Source organism: Mycteria americana, chromosome 1 (genome assembly GCF_035582795.1).
Source record: "Mycteria americana isolate JAX WOST 10 ecotype Jacksonville Zoo and Gardens chromosome 1, USCA_MyAme_1.0, whole genome shotgun sequence".
Classification (NCBI taxonomy): domain Eukaryota; kingdom Metazoa; phylum Chordata; class Aves; order Ciconiiformes; family Ciconiidae; genus Mycteria; species Mycteria americana.
The window spans coordinates 124,234,839-124,260,509 of NC_134365.1; the positions used below are offsets into that span (position 1 = coordinate 124,234,839).

The window sequence follows — 25,671 nt, forward strand, 5'->3', positions numbered from 1 at the left end:
CGCAGGCGCCGCGCGCGCGCGCGCGGGGAGGGGAGACGGAGCGAGAGGGAGCGCGGGCCGCTGCTCGGCGCCGCGCGGAGGGGACGCGGCGGCGGCCGGAGGGAGGAGGAGGAGGAGGAGGAGGGAGAGGGGGCGACGGGAGGCGACGCGATACTTAAAGGGCCAGCGCCGCGTTGGCAGGCGTTCCTTGGGGGAGGAGGGGGGCAGGGGCTCTCCGGGGTCCTCCTCGCCCCCGCCTCCCCTCGCTGCCGTGCCAGGCCCCGCCGACCCGGCCCAACCCTGCCCGGGGAGTCCTCGCCTGTGGCGGGGATCAACCCGCCGCGGCAGCTGCCTCCCCTCCGCACCTGCGCCGGCCCGGCCGGGTGCGGCCCGGGGGGAGGAAGGGGGCTGCCGACGGCAGTTGGCCCTTGCGGCCGCGCGTAGCCCCCGTGCCGGCGCCGCGGGGTGCCGGCGGGGGTGGGGTGGTGATCCCCAGACCCTGCCCCCGGCCCTGGTGCCGCTTCGGTGGCGGCGCGGTCCGGCGGAGCCCGGCCCCCGGGAGAGCGGGGGCTGGCGCGTCTTTGGCTGTGCTTCCCCCCGCCTCCCCTCTTATTCATAGAAAGCAGATTCTGTAAGCGGCTGGCACTTGGGGCAGCGTGCGCCGTTCTGGCGTGAGGTGGTTTCTTCCTTTTTTTTTTTTTTTTTTTTTTATTTTTTGATGTGACCTCATTGTCTCTTGGCTCGGTTACGACTAGAGGCTTCTTGACACCTAGACCGAGGCTTCCCGAGTGTTTACACGGCCGCAATTAGGAGCTGAAACTTGACATTGCCCAGAGGCCCTGCTTATGATGTGTGTAAACAATAATAAATCAAGTGCTGGTTTTATCCTGAAATATTGCCTCAATTAGCCACATGTCCCGGGTCTCCGTGGAGCAGTCGATAGCTTTCCCTCATTCCCACAACGCCAGCTGTATGGCCCAGAGTTCATCAGTTAACAATATAAGTAGTTAACACGTCTGTGTGAGACTTCTCTGTAGAGCTTATCACTCTCTTTTTTTATTATTTCTTAAATATTTTCTGTTGTCCTAAATGGGAACATACAGTGTAACTTTAGAGACAGTCATAGTATTTATTTTATTTTTTTTTTCCATCTGCTGCTGCAGTTTGTGTTGTGACCCCTTTTTGTCAGTTACAGCTAAGTAAATGACTAGTATGGTTTTGGGAGGGAGAATAAGACTTTAGATCTAGTACGATACCCTTATAAGTGAATTTTTATGCCATGCAATGAAAATTTTTTTTTTTGTCACATGCAGTTAAAAGCTGTCCATTTTTGTCCTTGCCCCTATTTGGAATACGATGTGTGCATTCCATTAAACAGATCACAGGAATAGGGAGCATGGACAATATGTTCTGGTCTGTGGATGTTGGAAAATACTTGAGCCAGCATCCTATGGAGGGTAGCAGGAGGGTGTAGATAATTTTCAGTGTATGCTAAATGTCTCATCTAATTGTTTTTTTAAAAAGCTAAAGAATTCTTTCTTAGTCTTTACAAAAACGTGCACATATAGTTAGTTCATAATACCATTCATAATTTTATTCTAGAGCATGCTCTGCGCGGAGTTTCACCAGTGCAGATTGTTTGATTAGCAGAATTGTAACAACTATAGCTTAAGAAATTTATGCACCTCGCTATTCTCAGTACTGTGAATACACTTATAGGTTGTTCCCTTTCCTCTATGGGATGTAAACTGTTTATGGTCTGCTTGTGCTATGGGGTTATATCCCTTTAGTTATGTATGTGTAGTTAAAGTGATATCGCTTCTGCAGCTGGGTAAGCGCTGAAGTCTTGTTTAAGAATGAGTCCTGGTTAGTCCTTGTTAGCTGCATGTACAAATTTTATGGATTCTACTGAACCAGGAAACAAATTACTGTGATTGTGTCAGAAATCCTTCTCTCTATTTCCAGACCTTGTCATTGCTAGAGTATCAAGCAACAGCAAATGCATTTTGAGTGCATTTTCTAAATAGCTCTGTAAAATAAAATTGCAGAGTTATCCTTTTCTGAGTCTGTTTGTAGCCATATATAATCATTACATTTAAGTTTTCAAAAATTTGTGAGGAAAAAAACCCAAAACATTGCACATTTATTCAGTTTGAAGAAACAGTTTCACACCTCTTGGTATGTCATTGTTTGTAATCTATCCAAAATAAGTAATTCTGATTTTTTTTTCATGTATGTTCTATCTTCAGTTTATTTTATGAAGTGTGTAGTGTATTTTTATTGTTGACTGTTACTGCTTTACATATTTTCTTGTCACCCTATGATTAAAGTATCCACAGGAAAACTTCAGTGTAGGTTTCACTATGTTTTCTTAACGTAAGCTTCGGTTAGGTGGTGAAAGGCATAGCTCCATTTACTTCATTTGCAGGGTAAAGATAGGTAGTGTAGAGGCTATTGCACTGCACTGAGACTTTGAAGACTGATACTGTTCATTCTCATTGATCTCCTGAGTGATTTTGGGGCGTGCATTTTTTTTATCTGTGCCTGTGTATCCTTCTCTACATAAACTGAATACTAATACCTGTCTCTCATCTGAAGTGGGTCTTACTGTCATGTAGTTAAAGTGCTTTGCTGGACTGGAATTTATCTTGTTGGCATTTCCTGTGTGCTAATAAGAAAACTGAAATTCTTCAAGTTTTGTGTATGTTGTTGTTACGGTTGGTTGGGGTTTTATTTTGTATCTGGAAATTTCACTTTGGCATGTAAAAAGTTAGTCTAACGTAAAGTAACTTACAGCCTTGATTTGTACTCTTTCTTTATCTAGATACAATTTTAAAGATTCGGGTTATCTTTTGAATATGAAAATAACATTTTAAAACTTAAGTCCTTGCAGTCTGCCATTAGTGCAACTGAAAGAAGTTTAGAATGAATTAAATATACAGTGTTTATTCTAAATACTGCAGTCTTATAAAATGGATATGTCTTCTAGAAGCTGTGCTTTTTCAGAATTTTGCTTTCCGACTGTATTTTTCTCATACCTTTCCCTGTACTGTAAATGCAGTGCTGTAATAAAGTCGTAATAATTCTGATTGCTACCACAGCAAGTTTAGAAGTGTTTAGGAGCAATTCAATTTCCTGGAAAAGAATAACTCTATTGCTGTTACGAAGCCGCATACTAACGGCCAAGGGTGAATGATCCACAGAACCACTACTGTCATACTGGAACTGCTTGTTGCAATGGCTCTGTTAATGTCCTGAATGAAGAGAGATGTAGTCCAAATTGTATTTCAGAATATTATGTAGTGGTCTGGGAGCCAAATGTTACCTCTGCAAAACTGGCACACATATGAAAGCTTACAATAAAGCAGATTAATGTTTTTATTTTGGTGTAAGTAAGACTGAATTATTTTTTTTGTGTGAAATTTAAAATTCCACAAATGTTACTTCGCTCTTGCAGCAGCTGATTGCTTCAGTCTCACTTGTTAAAAGAGTCTGTAGGTTTACAAATGATAAGTCTCAGGGGGGAGTATTTTACCACAGCTCAATGCTGTGCAAAATGTGAAACAACTTACTGCTCTTCCTAGCAAGAGGATTCCAAGAGCAAGGAAAAAAGCTGCTGATAGAGTTCTTTCCTTTGCTTCCTTGCTGCCAGATGTTACCAAAGTATTTTACCCCAGACCATTATAGCTCTCCCTAAGATAATTGAATGCTGAAGTAGCCGCATTTCTTAGCAGGTTCTTCACTTTCTTCAATAAGGTTGTTTCATGTCTGAACTGTAGAACACGGGTATCATCAAATGGAACTAGGAGTGGGGTAGAAAATAAAGTGACGATGCCAAGAATCTGGAAATACTAATCTTTGTTGTTAATGGAGCACTGGCATGCTTTTATGAAGTTGGTAAAGGGCAGTAACTTGGTTCCCCTGCCAGCAGTGTGGGGATACCAAGTCATGTATGTTACTGAAGGACAAAAAGGAAGTTGGTGTTAGAAGTGGAAATAAAACTTAGGTCTGCTTGTTATCACATGCTTGCTTATCATCCTTCATATGAGCACACTTGTTTGTTTTTCATATAGCAACTACTCCAGGCCATGTTGTTCTCATTTTTTCTGCATATGTGTATATAAAAGAGCTATTTGCTGTTAAACAGGAAGGCCATTTAAGTACTTCGACAGTCAAAAGGTGATTTTTGAAAATGGGAGCTAACTGACTGTGATAATCATGTACTGTCCCTTGGCCTTCTATACCTATGGGTCTGTAACTGTCATCTTCTGCAGCTGACAGTAAATTCGGGCAAAAAAAGTAGAATATGGAAGCTTACCGCTAGTGTTCTAAAAGAGGGATCCATTTTTTTAAACCACCAAATTCCAATTTATGTTTTATATGTGAGCTTTTGGAATTGCGTGTGTTTTTTCTTGAGGACAGAGGAAGCTAGGAAATGTGGCTATACTTCACATCCTGCTTAGCTTTTTTTCAAATTACATAGCAAAGGGAAAAGGATATTATAATACTTGCTACTGAAAAATAAAGTCCAAGTCTTTTATATTCAAAGGAAACAGAGGTGATTATGAAACAGAAATTGGAGCATTATACATGTTTAACGTGCCTAGAGAATATGGGAATGAAAATGTGTGTGCTATGTTTTATGTTTTATAACTAAAGAACTTGAACTTCCAGGTCAGTCTAGGATCACTTAATTTATATGTGTTCTAGCTCATTTGTGTGTGTTCTAGGCCATGATAGTAGCGATGCCAGGAGTAAGGTTACCTGTTTTTGTTTTTTTTTTTTTTTTAATTGTATTTTGAGATGTTGTTTTCAGTACCTTATTTCTTAGTCATACTGAAATTTGCCATGATGAGTATGTTTGAGCAGGGTTATTCGGAAACTTTAAGCTAAAATGACTCAGCATTTTGAAAATGACTTTAAGAGAAAGTAAATATGTTAATCTAAAGAGGGGGAGGGAAATGCTTGTTTGGCTTATTTAGAGCATATCGACACCTCAGTTCTGGAATTTAGCATTGCAGAGGAAAGAGGGAAAGAGACCGTAAACATTCATACAAAGCATATGGCTGTTCCTCGAGAAGACTTCAACAAATCATAAGCTCTTGAAAAACTGGTTTATGCATGTTACTCAGCAAATATTTATTAACTGAACTATCTGAATATTCCATGTAACACGAGTATCTTCCTGTCTCTTGGTCCTTGCATGTCACCTGACTGTGCACTCATCATCTGGACCAAGTAGTTAAGCATGATGCATCCCACAGCAGTAGGTGATGGGTAAGTTTAATCCTAAATAGTCTTTCTTTATCTGTGCTTCTCCCCTAACCCCAGAATGCTTAGGCCGCAGTCGTACTTACGGAGGGATGAAGACTCTGGTGTTTGGGGAGAGGTGGGGAACAGAGATTGAAGCTTGGTGGAAATGCAGCAGGCCAGGAACCTGAAAAGGATGGTACTAGCAAAATTACAAATGGTTAGAAGTAGGGGGAACAAGAGACAACAAGAGGTGAGAAAGAGGACAAGCTGTACGTTGGTGTAGAAGGAACAATGTGGAAGGGTAGTATGAGGCTGAAGAGCAGAAGGAACGTGGATAAGGAAAGTAAGGGAGCATGAAGAGCATTGGCAGCTGCAACAGAAGAGGCTAGAACACAGCACATCTTCCTTGCAAAAACTAGTTGAACTCATTGCTTCTGGTTCACCATTACTAAAGAGTTGTGGACAAAGTGGAGCAGGAAAGGAAGAATTTTTATTTAATTACCATTTTGAAAAGAAAATAACAGTTCGTTTTAGGGCCTACACTTAGCAGCGAAACAAAGCTGTACATGTTTGACCAAATGTTAGAGTCAAAAGAGGGAAGATTCTGGAAACGTTACTGAGTAATTGGAACTGGATTTGACAGAGAGTTGCAGGAGCAGGATTTTGTGTCACTTTAGTTTATTCAGCTAGTCCAAGTTAATGCTTGGTTCATTGACAGGCTCGTTATTTCTGAAATGATAAAGGACATAAAAATGAAATAACTGACAATGAAACATCTGAATTTTGATGAAGTATTTAAATGCCAAAAATGTGTAGAGGGGATTTTCTTGAGCATTCAACATCTTAAGTCAACTTCAAATGTAGGTATTAGTTAAATAAAACTCTTCTTCATCCTTTACGTGTACTTCAGTAGCATTAGGAATTCAGTCTTTCATAGAAAGAATCATTAGAAACTTTTATGGTTTTATAATAAAAATGTTGGAAAACTTACATATACTTACATAAACTGCTTGCTAACATTGTAAAGTATGCAATAAAGGCATAGTGAGATTGGTGGTTATTCTGTGTCTTCTTTATGAAACTGCAAAGTATAAACACAAAACAAGATTCATTTCAGTCATAGTTTATTGGGTTCTGATACAAATCATGATTAAAATAGGATTTCCCATTGCTTTGGTTTAATTCGCCTGGAAGGATATGATAAAATGAGTGTCTCCAGACGCAAGAGATTCACTACACGCTTGTGTGGATATTCCAAAGGCTTCAATGGCAAAGGAACAGAATTGTGTCTAGCACGTATGCAAACCTGTTGTTTATCCATGTGGGGAATGCTGGGGAAATGTGGAGGGTGGAGTTCTGGGTTTCTGTTTGTATTTTTTTTGAATGAAATTGTGTTTGAAAAAATAATTAAATGTCATTAAGTAGGAAAGTTATACTAGAATCAGTTGCAGCTGTGGAATTGCTGATATTATGTCCTCTGGTATGTAAGGGGTTTTTGGTAGTCTTTCTAATGCAGTCCTCTTACCACAATAGCAGCAAGGCAGATAGTGCTCTATCTTGATTTTGGGTCTAAAATGTTATGATGACAGCACATTGGGTAAATACTGAGGGGGAAAAAAGTACTTCTCTGTCCTGTGACAAGTAGGTATGTGTGAGGAATCATGATGTGTATGCTAGGATTCACAAGCAAGAACCATAAAAAGTCCTTCAGTTTGCAGTGTTAAGAATACAGAAAAAAAACCCTGAAGGAATCTTCATTTACTATGTGAATATTGGGGATGTGATGGGAAATATTTTTGCTCCCTCATACCCTAATCCCTCAGGAGTCTTGCAGCAATTAAAGAAGGGAGGTTTCCTTTCCGCCAAGTTTTGTTTTCCTTTTACCAAAATTTCTGTTTAGTCTCCTTAATTCCTTACTATTACTTTATGGAGCTAATAAAGCAGGGTCAAATTACAGCGTGAAATGGGTAGGAGAAACTGAGATGCTGCAGGAAGTTTCTTGAATTTGAGAATCTTTTAATAGAAGAATGAGGTTTTCATTTTGCAGAAGGTAGAACCACCTGAGGATTTCCTTCTGCAATGCCAAGAGCTACCTGGAGGCAGGATACCTAAGCATACCGAGGTGACGTTATTTTATGACTAGGTTGGATAGTATTTCTCATCTTTCTCTTCCTTTTTAAGAAGCTCTATGGTCAATTGGCAATTATGTGAACCATGATTATGCATGCTTCCCAAGAAATACACTGGTGTAAACAACAAAGGATGTATGCAGAATTAAGGAGCTGAAGTTCTTCAAAAGACCCAGATCCCCTTAATTCTGCTTTTGTTGTTGTGCATTGAGAAATTTATATTACCTTACGCATCCTTAATATCCATTTTATCAGTTACTGCACATGCAATTTTAGCTTGTAAAGTGGCACATTTCTTATAATACTTTTTTCGTATTTGGTACCTGCAAAAAGAATTTCCAGAATTCTTTTAAAATACTGAAAGCAGAGTTTACACAAAGAATTAATTGCCAAAGGGACACAAATCTTTTCATGAGGTGGTTTGTTGTTTGTCACACTGTGTGACATTGTGTAGTGATGCTTGGAAGATAGTCTGTGATACAAATACTTAGTATGGCTTGCTAAGTTCTGAAATGGGATGATATGGAAAGAGGATACTATGAAAGATTAATGGAACAACAAACCAGTATATATAGTGTTGGAGAGGTCTTGCGGAATCAAGTTAGTGTTACATAGTATATGTGTTCAAAATCCTACAGGCAAAGAAAGGTTGATGATATCTTGTATTGTAGCCTGTATTTCTGAAGAAATTTAACCTTAGTGGTGGATTTAAATTTATTGTTAATTTTCAGTTTCGTAAAGTATGATATGCGCTCAGTTTTTTTAATGTAATCTCATATTCATCAGGATTAATATATAAATAACTTTATTGTACCACCAAACAATAAAGGGAAAAAAGCAATACAAAGTAAATCTCATTTTACTGCAGCCAAAAATTAGTTTTGTGGCTTTTTAGGGCTTGTCTCCCAGGGAAATTGACAGCATAGCTGTTGTGTAATAACTGTTTAGCTGTATCTGTGTAGTGCAACTCCCTGTGGTTGGTATTATATTCCTGAACAGAAATACCGTTTTTCTAAAAGTATAATATTCTAAATAATGACTGTACTTTGTAAGTACATGAGATAGAGGAAATGGAAGCCACCTTGCTGCTGAATGAAGAGTGCATTCTCATTGAGCACAGTTTTAATGAACTTGTATGCATCAACTTCATATTGATTTGTTTGTCTTAATTTTACTGAATGTCTCTTCGTAGGCAGGTTAGGGATAGGTAACCACTGCAGCAAAGGTAGAATGAATCCGTGATGGCATGTTGTCATATATACTCTACATATTGCTTCATTATTATTATTTGAATCTATAAAAATACAAATGTATCTTGATCTTAATGTCTGCTAATACTTTTATATGTGAATGTATGCACAGATCTTTGTTTCTCACTAGCTGACACGCAAAATGAGAGAATGACTGAACAGAGGGTTCTTCTACGCTTGAATGAACAAGGTCATATTTTACTTTGTAGTAAAAACTTCAATCATGATATGCTTTTTAAATGACAAAGCAAGTTGCCCTTGGTTTGGGTTTCATAGTTAAGTATCTTCTTTATTATGATAACATGACTTTGAAGCTTGTCTGCAAGGGGAATAAAAGGAAAAAACGAATTTGCCATAGCAATTCCAAGTTTAGGCTCCACAGTGCCTTGGAATTGTCTTCATCCTTTAATAGGTGTATGTGCTCCCTGTTCTTCCACTCACTGGGATATGCGAGAGGATATAACATGCAAGCTCCAATCTCTCTTCTTTTCTTGTCTGATATGTTTTAGGGTAGACTTTAGTCTTAATTGCTGTCAAGTATCTCTTGGAAGAAGGCAATATGACTGCAATGTCCTCTGGCTCCTTCTCAGCCAAACCTTTTCTTCTGCAGCATCTTTCACCTGGGCCTGCATTTCTTCAGTACCTCTTTCCTTCTGCCCTCAATATCTCATACACTCTCTAGAAACTTGCCTATTTCCAGAGTTTCAGTGGAAGGTTTTGCAGGCAAGGGCTACTTTCTCCTTCATATGTTGAGTATTTTCGAGTGAGCAGATCTGGCAGCAGTGGAACAATTGGTTCTTTGCTGCAGTTGTTTCTGAAAGAAGGGAGCAGGTTTTTCAGATTTGCAGTGGTGAAGTAGTCCTTCTTTATGTCTGAGCAGAGACAAGGAGTAGATAATCCCAATTTATTGGGCAGTGACCTACATTCAGAAGATGCTATGCTTAGTGAGAAGTCCTCTATTGGAAAATAGCCCAGTAAGTTGAGGTGGGTGAAAATGAGTAACAAAATTACAGAAGATAACTAGCATGCAAAGAAGGGAATTAGAGGGTACGCTGTCTTGTCAGAACAGAATTAAGAAGTGACAAAAATGGGAGAAGTCCATTCTTTGGGGACATAGGTCTTTGACTGTAAGAGAAAGCGGTAAGAACTTCTAATGTGTTATCTGCCCCTTGAGGCTTCAATACCAGCTGTATCAGTTTGGACTGAAACTCCTTCTGTCTGTGTTGGTTTTGGCTGGGATAGAGTTAATTTTCTTCACAGTAGCTAGTACGGGGCTGTGTTTTGGATTTGTGCTGAAAACAGCGTTGATAACACAGGGATGTTTTAGCTATTGCTGAGCAGGGCTTACACAGAGTCAAGGCCTTTTCTGCTTCTCACCCCACCCACCAGCGAGTAGGCTGGGGGTGCACAAGAAGCTGGGAGGAGACACAGCCGGGACAGCTGACCCCAGCTGACCAAAGGGCTATTCCATACCATATTGCATCATGCTCAGCATGTAAAGCTGGGGTGAGAAGAAGGAAGAGGGGGATGTTTGGAGTGATGGCATTTGTCTTCCCAAATAACTGTTATGTGTGATGGAGCCCTGCTTTCCTGGAGATGGCTGAACACCTGCCTGCCCATGGGAAGGAGTGAATGAATTCCTTGTTTTGCTTTGTTTGCACGTGGGGCTTTTGCTTTCCCTGTTAAACTGTCTTTATCTCAACCCACGAGTTTTTTCTCACTTTTACTCGTCTGATTGTCTCCCCCATCCCACTGAGGGAGAGTGAGCAAGTGGCTGGGTGGTGCTTAGTTGCCGGCTAGGGTTAAACCACAACACTAGCGCTCAGTATTTCATCTCTAACCAATGACTGAAGCTTATACCGCCTTAGAACTCCTCAGAGTATCTTCCCTGCTCTTCTAGAGCTAGGTTTCACGAACCAGAGATGGCATCTATATTGAGTGCCCTTAGCATTTTGTTTGAAGTCTGAAAAACATGACTTCTACACTATGCATGGATAAATTTTGGTTCTCAAATCCAAATACCAACTTCATTTCACTTTCAAAAATGTTGGAGTTACTTTCATTCCAGTTCTTATGCAGTTGGCAAAACTGAGAATGCACGAACTTTGTCAATGTGAGAAATGGAGATAATCTGATTTGAGATCTCAGCTGCGTGTTTTAGCCATCATACCATTTCAGATGGCCTTTGTGCAACATTAGTGTCTGAAACTTCCCCTGAGATAGTTTTGCAGGCTTTGTTTAATGCTTTTCAGCAGTTGTGTTTTCTAAATACACTTTCACAATGTTTGCTACTTTGCTTTCACAATCATTACTACTTTTTTAAAGTAGCTTTAATATATCAAACAGGTGCTATTAAATTAATTAAAGTAATTTTAAGTGGTAATATTTTGAAAGCTTTCTAAAATTGCTGAATAATCCTGTAGCAGAACCTGTCTTCACAGAATACATGATCGTAACAATGGCTCGTGCCCCTCCCTACAGTCTGTTAGTTTTTATCATGTAGTAGGTTACTTGATCATAGCCATCATTACAATACATTCCATGGAAAAATCAAAGCATGATTATGAAGGAGATTTAAATTAAAAAAAAGTCTTTCACCTTTCTTGGTTTCATGCTTAATTTTTACAACACTGGTGAGTTATTCCTATTTGCATTTGGTAGTTTTATTTTTGGGATGTGTCTTGTCTAGTCTAAGCAGACAGGCACTGAGCCAGAGAGTAAAATTTTATAGTAAAACCTTTATAGAGTAAAACCTTTATAAAGGTTGAACTGCAAGCAAGTTAGCAGTCCAAATGTAGCCTTCTGTTAGAGGTGTCTGCAAAGGCAAAGATAAATATGGAGAATGAATGGAATAAGATGAGGGAAAGTTCAAATAATAGCATGGGATAGTGGGTGTGATTAGAGATTATTAAAAATGCAAAACAAGTTTTGCAAAACGTGCAAAAAAAAATCCTGTCAGTTTATTTAAACCTGGGGAGGGAACCACATAATAAACCAAAATATTTTCTTTAATCATGTTGTCTCAGAAAGTATGTTCTGTGTTGTTGTCTCCTTCTGAATAGTTCTCTGTTGGTTTTTAGGTTTCTGTCCTCTACGTTGTACATCAGTGGGATTCACTCTGCTGGAACAAAATAATGTTGTCTTCAACTCATTGAAGGAAAGGGGTGAGCAGCTTTCTCACAGCTAATATTTTATCTCCTTTAGAAAGCAGGGTGCCCTGGAAGCAAATATCATTATGTATTTTGATGAAAAGTGAAGCTGGTTCTAGGTGCTTTTCATGTGTCACATAGGCTTGCTGTTTTGATTTTTGTTTCTTTTTAACTTTGTATGTGAATATAAGGATCTAAGTTATAGAGCAAGTGCCAGGACTAAAGTTGAATAAGAATGAACAACCAGCCATGCTGAATCTGCCAGTCAACCATTTCTCTCTGAAGGACTTCAAAGGAACATGTATAGGGGAAAATTAGAAGGAATGATTACTTGTTAACAAGTCTGTTGGGTAGTTTCTTCACAACCCTAAGACAGTTAGTGGTTGGTTTATACCCTGAAGCATAACTATTTATATCTCTTACAAACATCTGTTGTAGCTTGTATATGTTAAAAATGATATTACTGAACTTGAACAGCTTACTTGCACCTTATGTTAATGTTACTGGGTGGTCCCTTTGCTCTTAATTATGAAGGAGTAAGTAGAGCAAGTGAGGAGTGATGTATGTTAAGTGATCACTTTGTGTACATGTTTCAGCTCACCTTTAATCTCTTCTCTTAGATACTCCTTAACTTGCAGAAAGTCTCCACATTTTTATTATGATTACCCCTCTTAATTTAGCTTCCTTTCTACTCAACGTTTTACCTTCATACTTATTTTTATTAAAGGCTTGAATTTTTTTCCTTTCGCTTTGTTTTGCAGAACACAGTGCTTTTACAAATTCCCTTTCGCCACAGATATCAGTGGAGTTTCTGATTACAGTTCATGCATCAGCTTCCAGTTTACATGACCTTAAACACTTCCTTGGGTTTTCCTCACACTTTGTTTTCAAAATAAATAGAATGAGAGTTAATTCTGTTCTGCATGAAGCAGACTGGCTGACTCTCTCAGCCTCGATTTATTTTGTTTTTATTTGTAACTCTTTGAATATAACACAAATCCACAGTTTTTCTTCTACTCTCGATTTCTTTAACAAAGAATAATTGGCATTTTTAAAGCTAAGTCGTCCAGAAGTCATGTGTTCTTAAGCCCACTTCAGATACCTTAGGCCATATAGTATTGGGTATAGCTGTGCTGGTTAAAGATGGTCCCGCTGTGAGTTGATGATCGCCACACATGAGCCAGAAATTACCACACTAATAGGTCAGCCAGGAGCAGGGGTTGTATGAGTGCACAGCAATGTGCTTCAGACAAAGTCAGCTGGTTTACATCATAGCCACCTTTAACAGCGAGCTGAACTAGCCTAGCTGACTTCATGTAAAAAGGATCAGAAATCATTCACATGTTCTGTGGGCTCAGTGGTAGAGCTGTGGAAGTAATTAGCTCTGGCAGGGTGGCAGTGATAAACATCTGGGAGCGATACCAGCTTTGTCTAGCATCGTTCACAGAGTGAACATCTGCTTAGGCTGTGTATCTGCTAACTAGAACTGGATTCTGTATCCTAAATTAGGTTGTAAAAGCCAAATGTGTAAATACCTTTTCAGTTATTTTTCTTAAAGTTTAACATAGTTTGTCTCTTACTACTACTGGGTAATGAGAAGATGTTTCTCTTTAGTGAACCAAAGTAATTCCTCAGTTAATTGCCTCAATTTAAGTGTGTGATTAGCTCAATTTGTTCTTCTTGATTTGCAGTAGTTGTCTTCACTAAATCTAATCAGTTGCTATCTTGCCTAATAGCTTAATCTTCTTTTACTGTAATTATCAGTCAGAGGGGAAGCTCTTATATCCATGTAGAATTCTTTCCAGCCGTTCCCCTGGGAGAGAATAGGGCAAAAGTCCTTCTTGATGAAATAATCCATGGATCTAGCTCAAAGCTGTGTACCCCCTTTCTTCCTTTGTGTGGCCTGAGGGATTTCCAGATGTGGAATGTCTCTTCCTTATGGAAATCTGGAAGGAAGGGTTGGTCCAGCTTGTCTGATTCTCCAGAAATTCTTGCCATGCCCTATTGTCTTCACTAGTTTACATGTGTTATCTTTGTTGCTTCCCTCTCCATGTTGTTCTTTGTGTAACTAATACGATCGCACATCCTTGCTTAGCTCCAAGACATTCTTCCTCTTCTATGGTTGTTTTACCTCTTCTTATTTCCTCCTTTCTGACTAAGAACTTCATCTTTCTCCCACAGCCAAACAATTTCTTTAACAGCATTTTGTGAGGAACTTCTTCAGCATCTAAAACAATCACTGAATAGTGTTTACTCTTTCTTTGTTAATCTGTTCAACTGTTATTTTGAGGGTAGTTTGGTCTGTGCTTTGGATATCACAGCCGGATATTAAATATGTGGCTTTTGAGAAGGAAGAAAAGCAGCATTTTGTATGTGCCCTTTCACTCTATAAATACAGAAAGACACTAATGCCCTGGTTGTAAGCTACCATTTTGGAAAGAAAATACATTTTTAAACATAAGGCAAATACTTACAGGGCTGATGTTTTAGAATATGTCCCCTTAAAGTATTTCGAAAGATATCTCACTTTGCTATTGTGGCAAATGCTGATTTAACTTTAACATTAAATGATTCATAACTATAAACAAAATTTAAAAAATCTGAAGTATTTCTATCAGTGAGTGGCATTTATGTTGTTCCCACTTTTTTTTTTTATTTTGGTGGAGAAATCAGTAATATTTTTGGAGTTTCCAAGAAAGAGATACTGATGTTCTATAAAGACAGACAGACAAACTAGAACCAGAAAATACTTTCTTTAAAGCTATTAGAAAAACTCTGAATGCAGTCTTGTCCTGGTTTCAGCTGAGACAGAGTTAATTTTCCTTTGTAAACTGTATTCTTAAGAAAAACATACTTTAGCATAGGAGTTCCCAAACTGTAGCATACCTTTTAACTAGTATTCCACAAGCTACTTAAGATGATACGCGCATGTTATCTACTGATAGAAACTTGTTCAGCTCTGCAAGCACGTGACCCAACGCCAGAACCAGGATCTGCTCTGTCTGCTCGTATTTGTGGTTCCCAAGATGCCTTTGTGTGGTAAAATGGCATAGACTCCCAAAGAGTAACAGGTCCATTTAAGCATGAGTGAGTGAAAGTCAATAACCTCATTTGTAAAGGAAGTCATGCTTATGTCATCGTGGTGAACTTCTCTGGTCTTGAAAGCTGTTTACGCAGTAATGCTTAGGAATCGCACTTTGAATAGAACTTGATGCAAAGTAAGGCTTGAGGTTTGTCCCAAGGAGTTAGGTTTGTCTCTGTGCCTGAAACTGTTAAGTATACAAAGAAGGGAATCTTGAAATTTGTCCTGTGTTTCCTAAATGAAACATTTACTTGAGACTAATATCCGGAAATGTAAGAATTGCTCTTCAAAATGGTCATATACTGTAGTAGTATGCAATGGTGAAGGAAAGATTTAAAAATAGTTGAAAAATTTGTAGTAATTGAACACATTACAAAGAAAAAAGGTTTTGTTTCGTATCTTAGCTGGTGAAAATTCTCATACTTAGTTCTTCGATACTGACGTAAGTGGAAGAGAGCAGAAAATCTGGAATTAATACCTGGATGTAACCTTTTTCAAGACATGAGTTCTGTCTTCTTTTTTAATATGAATATTTTTTTATAGTAGCTAAACATTAGGATTCTTATGCATCAAGGAAGATTAAGTTCTGTGGTAATATTTAATGGTAATAGCTTAATGAATTATGTGATTTCAGTTGTAATGGCTGCTAATCTGACAAGAAAATAAAATGTAAATTAGTAATTTGATGAATAAACTCTATCTGGTGGTGGTGCTATGCTAATTTTTTTTTTAATTACTGAATGTCTAGCTTTAGAAAAAAAAAAAATTAACTCATCTGGGCACCAAACTCCAGCTAATGCTTAAAGGGAAGGGAATAACATACATAAATTTACTTGTGTTATAAATCTTACTAAAATTAGTATTTCCCAAAGTGTCAAATGTCCATGAAAATGAGAATTCTGAATTCTTAGGTCACTTTTGAAACTATATAGTCACATAGGCCTGGTTGTTTAAAAGTTGTTAGGTATTGTTCCATTCTTTGTTGAGCCTTAAATGAGTTGGATGGTAGATTCCTGGTGTCAGAAATGATTTGAGACTTAGGTTTCTAAGAGTGATTTCAGGCCCTAACTTTAGAATATGGGATTCATACTCATAAGTGAATAGGGTATTCCTTAACACTTTTTACATTTGGTTCATTGGTTGTAGACTATTATTATTTCAGTTACAGTAATGCTCAATGTGTTGTTAGCCTTTTCAAAACACAGAAACATCAATCTTTGCTTGTTTCTAGATTTTATGTATTACATTAGAATAAGTTAGTTAAGTAGTGCAAAAATAAAAAGTTTACTTGAAGTTCGTGAATGTAAAAGAACCTCAGCCTCTTATTTTAAAAATCTTACATTAAAATATAAAATGAACTTTTTGTTGATGAAACCTGTTGCATTTTTCCAACTTGATTTTTTTTTTTTTTGTTTATTTTTTGAGAAAATGTACATAATTATTGTCAATAAACTAGCTGGTTTTTTGGGCAGAGGTGTGCATAAATCTTTATCCTTTTTTTCATCTTTTAGAACTGGATTCTAAGTGGTCACTTTTGTAACTGACTTTTCTTTTTTTTTTAAAAGACTATTTGTTCATACTTATGATGATTTGACATAATTAACATTTTATTAACCATGATGGCAACACAGACATTAAGTATAGACAACTATCAAGATGGACAACAGGTAGGTGTGTTTTTCTTTCTCTATGAACTAAATACAGTTAGCAAGAGAAAAAAGGTAGTGACTTTTTAGTGCCTGCTTTGGCATTGTTTAAGTATCTGTTCTTGTTTGTAAAGAAAGATCTTTAAAGTGATAAGCTGCTATTCTTTAATACTTGGATACTTATTAAAGGCTTAGCTAATCTTTGCATGACTTTGCTTAACTTCTAGAAGAATGGTTAGATAAGGGGTTTTCTTCTGAATCTGGTCTAGATGATTTGTGTGCTGTAAAGTTCCTATTTTTAGAAAAGTCAAATGGGCATCTGTAATATTTTGTGTATGTGATACTTCAGTGTTCTTACGTGTCTGCAGTTACAATAGATGACGCTTACGCAGTCATAGACTTGTTGGTCTTGAGCAAGTGAAGGATAAATTTAGTTATCTAGAATTATATGCTACTTTGATTACATTTAAGTTGATGCAATTATGCTGCAGGCTGAAAACTGGTAAAATACTTGAGTTCATTTTAATGAGGTTATTGATTAGAATTGCTAATTAGAAGGCTGGTCAGTGGGCTTCCAGTTTCTTGTTTCTGTTAACAAACAGCTAGAATAACGAAACATACTCAGATATGTCTGGTCATGATGTTTCTTTTTTGTACAACAGGCTGTATATTGCAACAATTTGAATTGCTAAATTAAAATTCTGTTAACTGGAGACAAGTCATGCCGGTGGCCTGTACTCTGAAGACCCATTTTTACGTTACTATGTGTCAGCCCTAAGCAGTAAATACAAGTACTTCTGTCAGCAGATGGCAACAGTGGCGAACAGTCAGAAGAAAAACAGCAACTTTTCCCATCTCTTATAAAAAGATGTTTATCTGAATGCAATCTGGGATTATTGATTGTTGTTGTTGTTGTTGTTTGCTTCTTTTTTTGTAATTCTAATTTCTCTTTCTCCTCTCGCCTACCTTACATCTTTTACTTTATTCCCCCAGCAAATACATGCCATCCTGTGACACATCTGTGAAAGTAATACCTGGTTTTGTAAAGAACGGATTGGGAGAGAGCATTTTCTTTCTATTTGTTTTGTATTTTAAGCTCTCGGTGACCAAGATAGACAGGTAATTTGGGTGCCTGCTGCTTTTGTAGTTTGGAAATGGCCCACAGAAAATAGCTTGCAGTTTTAAGTGAGCTATTTCCTCTTTCTAGTGAGATAGAGCCCTAACTGAACATGCTCTCTCCCTTCAAGCTCTGCAGATGTATGGCTCAACATTTATAATCACTTGTATGAGTCATCCTCTTTTATTTTGCTCCTCCTTCTTGTCATTCGCCAAGAAATGAGTCCATTAGTTGCATCTTTTTTGCAAGCATTCTGGCTTAAAAAATCACCTATGCTTGCTGAGGAAGCTTTTTGCAAGGCAGGCTGCTCTGTTGGGTAGGATATGCGGGCATTTTCTCAGTTTCTGATTTTGCTAGGAGATGGCTTGGCCCTGACAGGTAATAAAGCACAAACCTTTTGGTTCTCCCAGACTTCTTGTTGGGAATAGTATAAATTCCTTTTGCTTATGTTGTGTGGAAATAGATTAAATTCTGTCAGAGTCAGGTTCTCTAATAGTTTCTGGAGGCCAGCTTTCCTCTCAGAGGGTTCCTGTGAGTGATGTGATATGTACATCTCACGGAAAAATAGGGCAGAGGATTGCATTCTGTACACTTCCTTTCTACAGGTGTCAGTTTGAGCTGCCTGGTGATATCTAGAACAGTGGCCGTCCTCTACTTGAGATAAAACTTGTTAGGGTTAAAGTATAAAAAAAAGATTGCAGTGATTTCTTGTCTTTGTACAGATGTTCCCAGTGCTCAAAGGGGAGAAAACCAAGGAGTTTGGGTTGCGGGGTGGAAACTGTGACTTTCAGAGGTCAGGTTCCTTTAAGACCTTTTAGCCTGAAAGATATTTAGCTGGAGGTGATGGGAAAACCACTTTCAACACCTTCTAAGCACCTCAAAGGTATTACCAGCCACCTAGTGCAATTTAGGAGGTGCTCAGTAGAAGCTGTGGCTCTATGTTGTTTTTCCAGTGGTGGCAGACTGTGTAACTGTGTGTTAAATGAATTTGTAGAAGCAGTTACTGCTGTTTTCTCCAGTAGCTTGATATTCCTAAAATAATTTGTTATTACAATGTGTAAATTTGAGTGGTAAAGGTCAGGGGAGGTTATGCTCCTGGTAATTGAAAGATTGGAGGGACACAATATTTCAGTTCTTTGTAAGAAAATGTGCATTTTAATGAACAACAAAAACTTCAGGATCTCTTTTCTTCAGTATCCTGATATAATGCACAGCAAGAAATAAGAAAGAAAACTTAAGAGTAGAAACTTTCCTTTCTGTTGTTTTCATCCTAAAGGCTTTTTATGCAGACATCCCTATAAATTTTTTGGAGCAATGTACTCTAGCCTATTCCAAAAAAAGCCACTTCAGAGACAAAATGCTTTAACAGTTTACTAATATCTGTCATTCCTATTTTAAAGCCGAGTGTTGAAACTTGACGTGACCTTTACACTACCCATCAAAAAGTGTCAAGGATTAAAAGAGGGCTTTTCTTATTGCTGTGGCTTTTTGTGTAACTGCCAAGTCATACCAACCTCCTGGCAATTTAGTAGCCTTTTGCATTGCTATTTTCTTAGAAAAGAGTACACTTATTTTATGTCAAGCATACAGATTTACTTTAATTACTCTTTTTCTACAGATGCAAGTAGTAACAGAGTTAAAAACTGAACAAGATCCCAACTGCTCTGAAACTGATGCAGAAGGGGTGAGTCCTGCCCCTGTAGAATCTCAGACTCCAATGGATGCAGACAAGCAGGCCATTTACAGGTAGTAATGGACTCATGTTCTGTCTTCTGAAGGGTAAAGAATAGAGGAACTTTTTTTTTAAATTAATAATAAGTAGCTTAAAATCAGGTGGTCTCTTGGCTAACTGTCTCAGTAGTTTGCAGGGAAGGAATGAGATCAAATTAGCTTCACTGTCAGCCTTCAGCCAAGAAAAAAAACGTTCCCTTTATTGTGGGATTCTTCAGTTTCAGCATAGGTTTAGAGGGTATTCTAAAGGTGGTTGCCTTTAAAGCACAAGTGAAATTTAGCAGGCTACTCAGACTGTTGAACTATGGTCACTATTTGTTATACTGTCACTTTTATCTTTCATGTGAAATTTTATTTTTATTGTAATTAGGTCGATCTTTACTCCCTTTTCTTTAGGGATAACAATCTATTGCCCAGGAATTAGCTCAAACTGGATTAAATGTTGATGTATAAACATACTAATTTGAGATTTTTCCAGTGTTAAGTGCTGTGCTAAGCAGTATGCTCAGTTTTGATGAGGTTAAGTGTTCTTTCACTTTAAGTGCTTTTTCTAAATACATAATTATTACCAGTTTGCAGGTAAAAAAAAATACAAACTAAAAACCTGAAGCAGAAAGGTGTATCCACTCATTTACAGACTTGTGCTAACAAAATCATCTTCTGCTCTGAGCATGATTTCATAGGAGGCCTCTGAGTACAGCCTGCATACTATTCTCAGTTCTGTAAAGTTATTTTTGATGTATAAATAAGGCCCCCGTTGAAGAATAAATGAACTTTATCAGACTTTATTTTATAATTTAAATCTGCATTCATTCTATTTGTAAATCCTAATCCTCATTTCTAGTGCACTGTATTAATGTATCTCTTGCCACTCAATTATAGTGAATTAAATAGCATGTTGCAGGTTTTTAGCTTGTGATTGTCCTCTTTATTTAAATATACATATTTTACTGCTTTACTTGCCTCTAGAGTGTGCAGTAAATCAAAACGGAAAAAAAAAACCAAAAAATTTTCATCATGTTTTGCTATAGCCAGTGGTGTTATATGCAGTCTCTTCCAAGACTTGTCTTTCCGTTTCTTACATGAGTGACTGTTACCTTAGGTGAGCTAGATGTCTTACTTTTCAGTGGTGTACATATAAGTGAAAATACTTATTCATGTATTTTAACTTTTATTCTAGGCACCCACTATTTCCCTTGTTAGCACTATTATTTGAAAAATGTGAACAATCTACACAAGGCTCAGAAGGCACAACTTCTGCTAGTTTTGATGTAGATATTGAAAATTTTGTAAGGAAGCAGGAGAAAGAAGGAAAACCCTTTTTCTGTGAAGATCCAGAAACTGATAATTTGGTAAGTATAAGCTGTTTCTTTTATTTCTGAAACAATCATCACATTTGCCTCTTCTTACTAATTTCTGATCTCAACTGATGCTTACAGTTTCTCCTCACGTTTTTCTTCCTACAAGAGATTCTTCTTTATGTTAATGCTGAGAAACATTTTTTTTTAAATTTGTTCTGACCCCATTTTTCCCTGTTATCTGTAAACTTACACTGGGCCCTTCACAGTTGTTTCCCATTCTAAACTGGCTGAAATCAGTGTATTGGAGACAAACAGAAACATGTGCTTGCCGTAGCCAGGTTGACTCTGCAAATCAATTTTAGTGTGTCAAGTGTATAACATATGTTTATCAAAAACATGTAGTTGATGTAAGTTTTTTCCATCTGTTTTTTTTAATTGGGGTTCATCTAGTTAATGTGGGGAGAAGAGCTGTTATAAGATGAGCTTAGAAACTCTTTAACATACACAATTTTTTTCTCACATGTCATTGTCTCCTTTAGGCTTTCTGAAAGCCCTTCCTGTGATGAAGCTGTGATTTCCCCAGTCCTTTAGTCTCTCTCTTGAATCACATCTCTAGAAAACACCTCTCTTGACATGCTAGTTTCTAAACTGTCTACCTGCCTTCGTCTCTTTAGAGTCATGTTGCAACTAGATTTTATCGTATTCAAGAGTGTTAGAATTACAGGGGTCTAATGTTTTGTTTCATTTTTTGAAAACCTATTCATTTAAGGGGACTGTGTAATAAAACAAGTCTTCGTCCTTGAGTCTACCTCATAGGAGAAAAGGCTACTTAAAATATTGAAGTTCACAAAAAACCCTAAATTGATGGGAGGTTGTAAACAATAGAAACGGTAATGTTTTAAAGCTGATATCTAGAAAGATTTATGTGGGCAAATAATATCCTGTGTGGGAGGCTAAGGTAACGTACTTGGAGAAAACTCTTAAACAAAACCAAGACTTAAACAAGAAATAAATCTGAGATTCTCTTTAGAATTGGCAGGAGTATTGCAGTGAACAGCATGTTGGGAGGGGCACATATTGTTGCAAAAAAGGGGTCAATTTTGGCTGCTTTTGGAAGCAGCCTAAATAGTCCTTTTACATAACTTGAGTTCGTTCCAAGCACTTTACGACCAGTCGTTAGTGTACTTACGTTCTGGGAAGATAGTATTTAAATAGTGTCATGGAAAATAAAGCTACAAGAGTGTCTATGTATAATTAGATCAGTGTGAGAGTAAAGAAGGCAGAAGACAGTATGTTCTAGAGTGAGGCAAGCTTTTACAGCTCTAGCTAAAGAAGCATAAAAAGTTACCTTCTCAGCTACTTGTTATATCCTTTTAACTGTAGGTTACAGTGCCCAGGATTGAAATACCTTAATACATTGTGTCAATTATCTTAGTCTATGTAAACATAAAGTCACCTTAGATTAAATATTCTTCAAAGATGGATCAAGTTAGCACAATTCACTTTGCACTAACCCACCTGCAAGAGTGCTTTCAAAAAGTTCTCTTACAGCTTTGGCTGTGGAGCTATTTGTCTTATAGAAGCTTTTATTTTCAGTTTGGAAACTTTTTGAGGCTCAAATAAGGTTTTTGGTTTGGGTCGTCTTCTAACACGATGTTCTTCAGAATGATGGGAAAGCAGCTAAAGGAGGACGCGTAATATGATACATAATGATACTCCAGTATTGGTGTAAAGATTCTTAGTTTATAAATGAAGAACTGAAGAACAGGCATTGGCCACTTTGACCAAAGTTACAACTAGAACAGAATTGAACCCCCAAAATCTCAATTTAATATCTTAATCATTAGATCTTTGTGAGCAAATTTTGATGCAGCTCACCGGAGAAATATTTATTGATACAGATAGTGACTTAGTTTTCTAGAAGCATTGATATACTTGCTGAAACAGTCCCATGAGTAAACCCTGTAGCAGAATGACTGCTGTCACTGTAAGAATTAAAAATAGAATATGAAAGAAGAAAAATAAAGGGAAGGGGAAATAAACAATAACTCTCTTCTTTAATTACAGCCCTAGTGTGAGCAGCAGTGGGATGCTTTGCTTTTTTAATTTTTTTTTATTTGAAATGTGAGTGGTGTAATATTACATTTATGAAATACTTGTAACACAATATAATGATTGTGCTACATTTGTAAGCAGAAATAAGTACTTCAGAACGGTTATAATGAGATGGTCTGTCTGTGAAGAGTACGGCTGTTCCATTGGGGTGCAGAAATCCTTGGAGATTAAGGGCCACTGGTACCATCATTTTAGATCTTTCTTGAACAGGAAAGCACTCAGGCAAATTTGGGGGGGGGGGGAGGGGGGTGAGTGCATTATTGAGGGAGAAGGATGTAAATGCTTTAAAGAGCAATTAGTTTCTGAGGAAGACTAAATCCAAGCTAAAAACTGCAGTTCATCACAGATACTAATTTGCACATGTACAAAATCTTGTGGGACCTTTGGTTGTTAAAGAATGAATTGCACACAGAATTCCCCAAATGACATACCAGTTTCAGGATCTTGTGGTTTGACCCAGGTATCTAGGAAGTTGACTACCAGGAATCCTTATAATTTTGGAATTGCTTCTTTCTTTATCTCTTTCACTCTGTAATATGTTTGGGTTTTTGTTACTGCTATTAGTGATACCTCTGGAGCGCTGCTTGCACATCAGCTGTGAATTTGAAGACACCGATAAAATTTTCCATGGCTCTTTCTTCAAAGACTTTTTTGAATATACTTACCTCCAATACTTTACTCAAAAATGAGTTAGTTCTGTTCTGCATGAAGCAGGTCTGCTGACTTGCTAAGCCTCAGGTTATTTTCTTCATTTGTAACTCTCTGAATTCAACACAAATATACTGTTTTCCCTTATCTCTCTAATCCCAATTTCTTTTCAGAAGCACATCTGAAATCTAATAGTTGGAATGTAGTAGTTCTGGCTCAGTGGATGAGGAAAGAACAATGGATGTGGTTTATCTTGACTTTACTAAGGCTTTTGACATTGTCTCCTATAATGTTCTCACAGACAAACTGATAAAATTGGTCTAGATAAATGAATGGTGCAATGGGCTGAAAACTGGGTGAACTGCTGGGCTCAAAGGATTGCGATCAGCAGCATGAAGTCCAGTTGGAGGCTAGTCGCTAGCGGTGTACTCCAGGGGTTGATACTGGAACCAATACTGTTTAACATCTTCATTAATGACCTGGATGATGGGACAGAGTGTACCAAGTTTGCAAGTTGGCAAGTTTGCAGATGCTGCAAAACTGGGAGGAGTGGCAGATAACCAGATGGCTGTGCCACCATTCAGAGGTACTTTGTTGCTTTTGGAGAAATAGGCAAACAGGAATCTCATGGAGTTCAACAAAGGGAAATGCCAAGTCCTGTACCTAGGGAGGAATAACCCCATGCACCGGTACACTCTGGGGGCCAACCAGCTGGAAAGCAGCTTTGCAGAAAAGGACCTGACAGTCCTGGTGGACACCAAGCCAAATTTTTGAGACAGTAATGCATCCTTGCAGCAAAGAAATTCAACATACTTGGGCTGTGTTAGGAAGAGCATTGTCAGCAGGTCAAGGGACATGATCCTTTCCCTCTGCTTGGCACTGGTGAGACACATCTGGAGTGCTGGGTACAGTTCTGGGCTCCCCACTACTAGAGACAGACATACTGGAGTGAGTCCAGCAAAGGACCAAAAAGATGATTAGGGGACTAGAGCATCTCTCATATGAAGAGAGGCTCAACAAGCTGGGACTGTTTAGTCTGCAGCAGTGGAACTCTGGGGGGATATTATCAGTGTATCTGAATACCTAATGGGGGAATAAAGAAGACAGACTCTGTGACTCTTCTCGGCGGTGCCCAGTGAAAGGGCAAAAGGAAATGGACATAAATTGAAACACGGGAAGTTCCATTAAAACTTAAGAAAAAACATTTTTACTGTAAGTGTGACTGAATACTGGAGCAGGTTGCCCAGAGAGGTTGTGGAGTCTCCATCCTTGGAGGTAGTCAAAACCAAACTGGACGTGGCCCTGAGCAATCTGCCCCCTAGTTGACCTTGCTTTGAGCAGGGGGGTTGGATTAAACAATCTCCAGATGACCCTTCCAACCTCAACTATTCTGTGGTTTCTGTGAGCCTTCAAAGATTGGTTTCCCAAAGATCCTGTGTGCCTTGGCCTGCTTCACGTGCTTTTGGTTGTACACAAACATTCTCTCAGATCTAGCTTACTTTGGTTGTAGGTGGGTCTGCTATGTTCAAATAGTCCTTCCTGCCAATTGACCTGTTTGTGATTTCAGTGGTGACAAAGTCTCTTGCTTTATGTGGTATTCACCTTTGTTGATGGGCTGCACAAATCTGGCTAATTTTGCTTGAGATGGATGAGGAAGTATTTGTTTATGTCTTGTATTCCATGCCTGCTGAGGTCAGTACTATCTTAAACTGGAACCACATTGCAAAATCAAAAATCTTTGGCATTGAACTCCTGTTCTGTAGTTGTATTGTTAGCTGTGCCTTTCTATTACTAGCTACAGAATGAAATCTGAGTGCGACTTGTCCTCTGCCTGTCCTGAAGGCTGGGGACTCTGAACAGCTGACATTCTGACAGGCTGTTCATTTTGTCAGGGGCAATGAGCAGAAGAGTTTCTGTCAAGTTGTGAAATAGCTAGTATGGTTTTCGGTCTCTTCTTCAGCTTGAAATATTGATGCTTGCAGAGAGAACGCTGTGGCTGGGCAGTTTTTTCTGCCTTGTGTCACATAAATATATACATTCTTACAGAGATTAAAAATCTCTTTTTAGTAGAGAAGGATTCTAATATTGTGCACCTTTGTTATGTCTTCTGTTCTTACTGTGTCTCCTTTTTAACTCAATGTTAAATCAACCATTCGCTTGAAAGGAGAAGCTAGTGAAGACTGCTAATTAGAACAAGCCAGGAGACTGGAGCAGGTAGGCCAGACAGCTACTTGCTTTCCACCTGTGCTCTTATCTGACCCCAGCAGCGTC

General features: G+C 38.3%; 1 protein-coding gene across 13 annotated transcripts in view; it reads left to right on the top strand.

Annotated features, from left to right (window-relative positions):
* Positions 1–25,671, top strand: part of PKNOX1 (PBX/knotted 1 homeobox 1) — a 48,321-nt gene that overhangs the window by 473 nt on the left and 22,177 nt on the right. For 2 of the 13 annotated variants that reach the window (XM_075519433.1, XM_075519336.1), the window contains exons 2-5: positions 11,692–11,775; positions 16,408–16,509; positions 19,224–19,351; positions 20,517–20,688. In XM_075519433.1, the coding sequence (XP_075375548.1) occupies positions 16,459–16,509; positions 19,224–19,351; positions 20,517–20,688 (351 nt within the window). In that variant the 5' untranslated portion in view covers positions 11,692–11,775; positions 16,408–16,458. Of the gene's footprint in view, positions 1–126; positions 5,257–7,264; positions 7,355–8,723; positions 8,802–11,691; positions 11,776–14,705; positions 14,848–16,407; positions 16,510–17,150; positions 17,270–17,481; positions 17,608–17,662; positions 18,489–19,223; positions 19,352–20,516; positions 20,689–25,671 lie in introns of those variants that run through there. The other 11 variants (XM_075519386.1, XM_075519403.1, XM_075519369.1 and 8 more) reach the window with 11 other exon arrangements.